This window comes from Mercenaria mercenaria, chromosome 12 (genome assembly GCF_021730395.1).
Source record: "Mercenaria mercenaria strain notata chromosome 12, MADL_Memer_1, whole genome shotgun sequence".
NCBI lineage: Eukaryota > Metazoa > Mollusca > Bivalvia > Venerida > Veneridae > Mercenaria > Mercenaria mercenaria.
The window spans coordinates 10,675,177-10,685,104 of NC_069372.1; the positions used below are offsets into that span (position 1 = coordinate 10,675,177).

Here is a 9,928-nt window from a genome sequence, read left to right on the forward strand (position 1 = left end):
GGTGATTTTCTGATATATGGCAACAAAAACATTTTATACAAGTGATTACATGTGTTTCTTCGTCTTTCTTTTTGTGCAACGAAATAACACGCCATTCTTTAATGAACTTACAAGGCACGCGAATGTGTGTGATATCAGCATGATCAACCAAAGTGACCCGACAGATGAAATATTCCAACCATTAAATAAAGTTAACAGATAAGATATGTGCTTAGGTCAGAAAGTAGAACTCAGAGGTGACTGTTTGGTTATCAGTAGTTACCATGTCCCCTCCAAGTTTAAAAGATTTATTAGTCTCGAAGACGACAATGTTTATATTTAGTGTTCTCCGATTACTAGTGGTTAAAGGCTTTCGCTTCAAATCACCTAGCGTTCTGGGTTAAAAATACTACTAAATAATGTCCGGAGGTACACCTCTAGTTTCTCTTTCATTTTAAAATGAAATGCCGCGATCTGATTTAAATTGTGTTGACTTAAATTTAGACCAAATCTAAATACGGCTTCTAAAATGAATGAAAAGAAAGCAAAACGAACCTTTACTTTTTACACAATTAATACAAAATCTTATATATTCTCCAGAAGTCAAATATTGAATTAATTGTAAATTTAGATAGTTAGTAACTACTAAGTTATTGTACATCTTGCTTTCTCACTTACTACCTAATCTTTATCAGAATTTTCACTTTCTGGCAACATTCTTTCACTCTCTTGAGCATCAATTGAAACATGTAAACTCCTCATTTTCATTGCAGCAAAATTCTTTGAGTCATCTAACTTCTGAACACTTATCGTGCTGAAAGCTTTTGTCTTTTTATCATCAGTTGGTACGTTTAATTCACAGACGGTGTAGATATTTGCTTTCTTTTGTCGTCTATCACGACGTCTATGACTTATAATTGGTAGTAACATTAACACAGATGCTGTGATCATACATATGCCGGACAGGTAAAAAGAAAAAGTATACTTCCCAGTGACAGCGAATAAAAATCCTACAATAAACAAAAAAGATTAAATGTTTAACTAAAATACATCAGAATATTTCTGTCGATTCACTAATAACATGTATATTTATATTGTTTTTCGAAATCATACCGAGATCGTCGAGTGCCAATTCGACCACATGTTCAAACGGGTCATCAAACAATGTTACTCAAATATGGCATATAAACATGCAATTCATTGCATTACATCAAACTTCAAGACAGATATTTTGATAATAACACGTACTGAGTCAGCAGCACCGAGTAATTTGCAAACTTTGCTAACGCTGTAATGGCCAGATTATCTTTAAGTGTTCTAACATATACGCTCGAGCTTGTTTTTCAAAAATGCAAGAGTCTATATAGGTCAAAGCTATATTACATCTTTTATTTGTATCAATGTAATGATGAGAAAATATATATGAGTACTCATAAATATACTTTGCTTATGATTATAAACGTGATAAAGTGTGCAATATACCCGCGAGTGGTCCACCAATAATGTTTCCGGCTGCTTTGAAGGGAAGTGATAAACCAATGCCGTCAGCAAACCTTTCAAATCCTACAATTCTGTAGATTACTGCTTGAAGCAATGCTCCAGTTACAGAGTAGAAAAATCCAACAAGACCAGTCAAAGTAAGCATTCCTGTCTTACTCAGAAACACTGGTATAAGGCATATAAAAACGCCTGTTGCCATTAATGATACAGTATATAGACTAGTTTCGTCCGTTCTAGGGTGGTGGCCTAGTAAACTATATACTACCTTACCTATGATTGTTGTTATTCCAAACACCATTAGCACAGTTCCGAAATTACTTTCAGTATATCCTACTTCTTTTGAATATGATGGCAAATGCAAAATGAATATACCTAAACTTAGATTTGTAAAAATGTTACTGGCACAGAATGAAACAAAAGCTAATTTTTTAAATAATGATAAATTGATTGACCCTTTCTTTTTATCAGATTTCTCATGAAAATTTTCTGTATTTAAATTTACGGCCGACTTCAGTGGAAACAGTGTACACGCGCATGCGCAAAGATTAAGAGCTATTGCACCTTGAATCAACATCATTCCTCTCCATCCGTAAGTCTCGTCTAAATAGTTTATAAATTTTGCATAAATTACAAGACCAAGATTATGTCCTATAGATGATATTCCTGTTGCTATTGTTTTATATCTGTCAAAGTATTTATTCATGACTGTCATGCAAGCTGTGTAGTTTATGCCAAGACCGAATCCTGAAACAAAAATCCACAATGTACACTTTTTACACTTGAAGAGTAGAAGCTATGCTATAAATATATGTCCCAATGTTATATTTTTAAACAGTTATTTTAGTATACCGATAAAGAAAGGTATTAATTAATATCGTATGAAGGAAAACATTTGCGCTTTCGTGCTTTGTTATAACTTTGTTCTTAATACTGATGCACATTCATTCAGTTAGGCGAGTGAATGTTTCAGACTTATACATTCATTAAAGAAATGAATTAAGGTTTATTTAACGCCTTTATCGTGACAATAACATTCAAAGGCGTTTTACACAAAAGGGCAGCCACTAAGGGCGCTATTCATCCTCTAATAGTACAACCAAAGCGCAATCTGATTGGAGGGACATAACGAGAGAAAGCCCCCACCCCTCTCCTGAACACAGAAATAGAAATCCATTAAATACCTGGGGCTTTAACGTCCCTGTTGTGCAGCATCAATACTTTAACCTCTACTGCTTTAGAACTGATATTTCATAACAAGACATTTAACTTGTTTTTCAGCTATTTTTACTATTACTGTTATTTATCTGAATATAATTTATGGAAATGTCAGAACAAAAATGTTATATCAGTACTTACAACATCAATTTTAAAAGGGAAACAAGGTTAAAAGATGTTCAATTTTAGTTTAGTAACAGAAGTACACTTTTACTTTACCCCTTCATATATTTACTGCAAAGAATAGGTGCTACAGAGACACGTGTATTAAGTTAAAATTACAACAGTAATCAGTAAGTTCATCTCGGAATAAAGCTAAGTAAAAGCAAACAAATCAGAAATGGCAAAGTTTTATTTCCTAAGACCACTTAGGTTTGCCAGATAGATGAAAATGCAGATTATAAACTAAATGATTTACATGCCTGTGAGAAAGCCATGCGAGACGAAAAGATACACGGTACTACTCGCAAAGAAACCCAGACTTAGACCAGCTGTTGTTACAACACCACCAATGAAAGCGCTCTTTCGACAGCCGTATTTGTTAGTGAGAAAACTTCCAAATGGGCCTGAAATGTATAAACGGTTCATCAACAATTAAATGGTTTCAGACCTGACTAGTGGAGAAACATGTATAAAAACTTTTTAGTAATGCTAAGCATTTTTACAAAATATTACAAAGTCTTACAGACATGACAGAAATCACCACACTAGTGGATATGAAGAATCATTTAATGACTGTTTTCTCCATAGAAGTTGTTGCTTCGATCTTATTAGATTTGCAACACGGTAGCGAATCACAACCCGCCGTAAAATCAAATTATGAAATCAAACAACTGAGGCAATTCTTTTCCAGACCGAGTTAAAACTCTCACTTAATCGTTCATACCATTTTTTGAGAATAATATATGCCCCGGAACAGATTATTCTTAAAAAGGTAAACATGTACAAGATTTAACCTGTCGGGTAAATACTGGTTGCATTAGTTTCTTTGGAGAAAGCATTTAGCTAATAACACAACAGCAGAAACTCAAACCGTCCTTTTTTATACAAATATTTAGATAATAGGTCATATGGCGACTATCCAGCTTATGGTCGTCTTTCTGCCATTGACGGGTACGCTGGGTAGAACTAAGGGCATTTCTAAGGACAGACTGATGGCTTCCTCACATACAATAATTCTATATCAAAGAAGAAGCAGCGATGAAGGACAAGTGATTTGAGGCAAGCGACATCAACCACTCTGCAACGGAGATCCCTTCAACCATTCAACAGTCAGAATGTTACATATGTACAACATTGGCCGACATAACAAATTCAGTATAACTTACATGCAAAATACCAGAATGACATTGGAAGGGAACACAGCCAAGATGTTTCCACGGGATCTGAATTGAAAGCGTCCATGAAAATTATATAGAAAAGTCCACTGGAAAAACAAATTCCTCCTAGAATGGTCTGGCAGCATAATACAGTTAATAGTACCATCCAGCCCCAACCACCATCCTTTCTGATGGGAAGCATTGTTCTGTTATAAAATATTTAAGAAATTTGTAAACAGATCTCTTTATATGTTTATTTCATTTTGCCCAGATGATGCATCCGACGCATTGTAAAACTGATGATCCATACAAAACAAATGTCTAATAGTATATCCATATATTTGAATAACGCTTTTATTGTTATATAAATGGTAAAAACGCGATATGCACTCAATTTCTTTATCGTTATATGGAGATCATCCATAGAAGCATGCTCGAGTACCTCAACGACCTATTTTAAGTTTATCTTGATACGTTTATTAGATAAAATGAGATAAAATGGATTTAAAACTAAGCAAATGAATAATTTGTGCCTTATAATATTTATTGCTTAGTTGGTATTAAAACATTATATTTACAAGAGCAGATAGGTTATGAAATAATCTGAAGAAATAATTGGAAGAATAGGTGACATCGAAGGAAAACAATAAGTAGAATGTGTTTATATAAGGAGTAGTGAAGTTTTCAACATTCTCCACTCCTCCAGCACCGACTGAAGGGATTTTTATAGAAAGATTGAATGGACTTTATGATCCTCAAGTGCATTGTGACGGAAAATTCGAAAAGAAATCAAACTTTTGTTTTCCAAAATCTTATAAGCACAGTCAAAATATACTTCACGTGTCGCTTAAAGTACAAAAAAAAATGTACATGAAATAACAAACATACTGTCGTAAAAGTCTATGATTAAATTTTCAAAAGACGAAGTGTTTGACCCAAATCTTACTTCTCATTTTGACAGCTGTCATGAATTCTGACCAAATCACCATCATAATACACCGGGCATTTTAGGCAAAAACAAACACCATTAACTGCATAAATTCATCTTAAACTAACATAAAGGTTTTTTTCTTAGATAAACAAAATTAGGGTGTAGCTGCAGATAAAGGCAGAAAAAGCGAAACATTCAGTTGTATGAATTCAGCTTATAGTGTACATCTATTTAAATGCAAGTTTTGTGTAAGTAAGGAATTAGATACCTAATAAGGTCATTCCTTTGGAAGAGTATTCGATTCTTACCATAAACCTACTTTTGACTTAAATGTTTTCATGGGGGTTGGGTGGCGGGGGGGGGAAGGATAGGTTCAAGTCCCACTGTGACCAATTCATTAAGTTCTTACTTTTTCCAAGACTTATTGATTTATTGTACGAAGTTGGAAATGTTGTATTTGATAAGCGCTTTCTTGCTGTACAAACTGAATTTACCTCTTAACATACTTAAATAAATGGGGGCAGAGGTAGATATTTTAGAAAATACTGAGTTACAGGCGGTAAATGTTCTTTATTTTGACTTTTCCTTTTAGAATGCATATTGTGGAAGACATATATATAAGTTTTACTTCCGCCTCAAGCTTATTTTTTAATGAAGTGACAAAATAGCCCTACAGGACCCGACTTTAATTGTTCAATACTGGAGTTAGAATTCTGTCGCATTAAATCCTTATACTTGAGGCGCCCTAGAAAAAATGATACTGATATCTTTTCTTTTGTGTTTTATAATTGTTTACAAATAGTTAGATTTTTCCTGGTAAAATGAATTCTCTGCAAACATTTTGGACAACGGGCTTCACTATGAAATTTGTCTCTACTTGAGCCTGAGGAAATTTCATAAATCATACAAAATTAATAAAAAGAAAAAACGTCACGGTAAAAGATATTTAGAAACTGCAACACAGTGCAAAACAAGGTCGACGTTAAGAATAGAACAAGCAAATGCCATTGTTTAATATATTTATTTTAGACATCTAATCCCTTGAGACATTTATATCGTCAGACTGTAAGTTAACGTTAGTTTGACATAAAGTATTTTAAATTTATTATAGAAAGTCTAAAGCTATGAGTATAATCATTTACAATTTTTTGTCAGAGCTTTATTCAAAAAGTGTTTACATACTTCTGTACAATACATAACCTGTGAAATGTTTTGAATGTCGTGTCCTGAATTCAAAAAAGATTTAAAGACTGAAAAGAATGTTCTTTGTTACTTTAGCTTTAAGGTATACAAAGACGTTTTGGCCTTGCGGAAAGGGTTTTAAAAGGGTATGAGACCATTGCATGAAGTGGTACCGCAATATTTCAAAAGTGAAATGCTTAATTCTAGTTATACTTAGGGTGAAATTATCGGTACGATCTTATCAATACATAATTAAATTAGTAAATAAACAATAGTTTCAAAACTCGAGTACCCTGCCTGTGTAACTATGTACACAGTAAAGGTGAAAACTCATATGATAAAACTATTTCTATATAAATCACTTGCCCTCACCAATGTGTGTTCAAGTCTCGTTTGGGGAAAATAGTTCTTCATGTGAGGAAATCAAATATCAATGTAAATTGCTGTTAATAAAGTATATTCATGTTCCTGTAGGATCATGGGCTACAATCAACTTTTACTATAATAGAATTCCACTTAAGCTGGTGCAAGGGAAAAGGATAATTTGTCTTCTCACGTACACATCTGATTTATTGTAACAGTCTTGTTTAGTATAACTACATTGCTACTTAGTATTCTGTCACCGTAAATGGTTCTGTACATTCAAATATCGTTTCACAAGATTAAACACACACACAGTTATTGTTCTCTGCAACAAGTTATGATACACGCTGTCTCAGCTGTTATATAACGATACGCTATGATATACTGTACACATGTTTATGATACCGAAGGCATTTTATATACGTTAAGTGTTTAAATGACTGACTGCTAGTTAACGCATCTGGCGCTAATTAAAATTTCATTATGTAGCATATGGTAATATACAATATCCGTAAGGTCAGACAGTCGAATCGACCATGCATATTTTTCACGCTGGGATTGAAATCAGGGTCCGGTTGTTCGAAACTTTAATCGACTGTTAAACTAACCGCCGGTTAAATTTTGATTCAAAATACTAAACTTGATGGGAAACACTAATATGATGTTTTGATTTCATTGGAAAGATTTTTCAGTGTTCATAATTCTTACCTCATACATCGGTTTTCTAAGTCTTCTGAAATGTCGAAAAATAACTCTTAAATTTAATCAACCGTTAGCTTAATCGCCGGTTAAAGTTTCGAAGAACTGAGCCCAGGTCAAGGTTTCGTACACATAACATCCATCAAGTTAAAAGCATGATCATATTTCCGCTTTCATCTGATCTAATCTAATCCGCCACTGCAACTTAATCCTCCTATTATTGCATACAGACTGATGGTATGCATAAATAAGGAAGTCAAAATATCCGTGTTTCGCGTACTTCACCACTTTTTACAAGATTTGTGAAAATAAGGCCTAAAATGTCTGTTTCCGGTATCCCGAACTCCCCTAAATTATCGGCCTGACCCTAAATGTTTTTATGGCCATGGAGATTTTTTAAAAAATTTTTTAACAAGAAGTTGCAAAACTGCACGTTTTATGCTTTAAACATGGTCAGTGAATACTGATGCTCTAAAGGCATAATCCCCTTATTTGTATTCATTTTTTGACAGGAAAAGCGTTTCCAAAAAGTCTCACTTTATAAAAAAAAAAAAAAAAAAAAAGAAAAATTTCCGACCTACTTACCCTAAGTTTTTGAGCATGTTACCGGAAACAAAAAAATATTTAGGCCTAAGGAAGCCTGTCCTCTTAGAGAGAGCGGATTGAGGTCGTGATATCGATTCCCGGGTGAGGCGTATGTTCTCCGTGACCATTTGATGAAAGACATTGTGTCTGAAATCATTCGTCTTCTATCTCTGATTCATGTGGAAAAGTTCGCAGTTAATTGCGGCGAACAGGTTAGTACTAGTACAGCACCAAGAACACTGGTAAGGTTAACTACCCCTGTAACATGCAAGTATCAAAATAATGAAGCCTAACTAATTTCTTGTGTGTCAGTCACACTACACCGTATAGCGTTAATGGACGTCAAACGTATAACAAAATTTTCAATCCGTTCCTGTCCGTTCGCATGCGTTTCATTTCCGTTTCTTATGCGGCGCCTGTGCTTCTTGTCCGGCGATGTTCGTTCCATCCGGTAAAAGGTTTTGAGCATGTTCAAAATTTGGAACGTACACCACCAGACAAGGTTGTCCGTTAGATGTACAATAGCAATGCGCTGGTATGCGTTTTGTTCGTTACTCGTACGTTCCTTATTCTGTACTTATCCGGTTCGCATCCGTTCTTGTCGGATGGACCTGATTCGCGGCCGGACTACTACCGGACATGCACGGATGTAACGTATGTTCAACGGACGATAACTGACAATTATGGTGGCTGATTTCTGCCATTTCGTGTGTTCGTGTCGGCGAGGCGAAATGTCGAAGTATCGAAAACACGAAAGGTCGAAATAATACATATTTGTTCGTATCGGCGGGTTGAAATGTCGAAGACACGAAAACACGAAAGGTCGAAAATTGCTTCTTTGTCGTGTGTTCGCCTTTCGACATTCGAGACGAATACACGAAGTAACGAAACATTGAAGGCGAAATAACGAAATTTCAGAGGCGAACATACGAACTTTTGTATTAATAACTTTTCGTGTCGGCGGGTATCAAAACTTCGTGCTGTCGCCCTTCTTTTGTCACTAGTATTAAATTTGTACATACATTATGCTTCTGTCAGTCTTACGGGGCATATCATTACGCCGACCTGAACTTTGAATGCAATCTAGATATTGTGTTTTACCATTTATACAAAAAATCTTCTCAATTTATGATAGAAAATGTTTCATATGCAATAAAACATGTCACTCTTCAAGTATTTCAGTTCTGGCATTAAATTCATATATACATTATGCCCCATTTTGCGCCATTAGTATAGTGTATTAAGGCAGACCCTACACGAAACATTTGTCGTGTGTTCGTGTCGGCGGGTCGAAGTAACGAAAGGTCGAAAACAGCTCAACTTTCGTGTGTTCGCCTTTCGCCTTCCGAGGCGAATACTCGAAGTAACGAAACATTAAACGCGAAATAACGAAGTTTTAATAGCCGCCGATACGAAAAGTGATTAATACAAAAGTTCGTGTGTTCGCCTCTGAAATTTCGTTATTTCGCCTTTCGTGTTTTCGTTACTTCGACATTTCGCCTCGCCGACACGAACACATGAAATGGCAGAAATCAGCCACCACAGACAATACATTCGTCAAACGTTCGAAGAACGTTTTGTCAGTTTCTCATGCGTTGCGCTTACGTTTAACGCGGTACAAGTCATTTACTAGTACGGTAATGTCCGTCAATGAAAGTTGTTCGTTCTGTATATGTGTGTTAATCTAGAGGTCATTATCCGTTTTATGCGCCCCACACACATATCGCGATAGCACCGAGCAGCAGTGGGGGATGCCTTTCGTCGCCGGATAACTTTCTGCTTCAATTTTTCTATACGTTGGGCGTCCGTTAACGCTATACGGTGGTGTGGCTGATACATTAATTTTCTTTCTTTCTGTCTTTCGGGTTTTAGCGTCGTTTTCAACAGTATTTCAGGAAATTGCATTAAAGAAGAAGTAAAGGGGGCTTGATATGATATGGGTTATACTGGGCTCTGTAATATGCAGTCAGGTTATTCATCAAGGACTTTGTCATTCTGGTGAACTATGTTATAATTTAACTTTATCATGCAGATGTACGTGAAAGGAACTTCCCGCGGAAAATGAGCAATCAGCATTCGTTTTCTAATCTTTATTTCATGGATCTATGACTGTATCTTGTATCAGTAAATATAACATTATATATATAACAACAGT

General features: G+C 35.2%; 1 protein-coding gene across 1 annotated transcript; it reads right to left on the reverse strand.

The window, feature by feature from the left end:
• Positions 1-660: 660 nt before the first annotated feature.
• LOC123534963 (monocarboxylate transporter 13-like) lies at positions 661-4,446 on the reverse strand. The gene is made up of 4 exons (XM_053518936.1): positions 4,023-4,446; positions 3,117-3,260; positions 1,462-2,223; positions 661-989 (listed from the first exon to the last, which is right to left on the reverse strand). The coding sequence occupies exons 1-4, from the start codon at positions 4,213-4,215 to the stop codon at positions 661-663; spliced, it is 1,428 nt and encodes a 475-aa protein (XP_053374911.1). The 5' UTR covers positions 4,216-4,446.
• Positions 4,447-9,928: the final 5,482 nt, after the last annotated feature.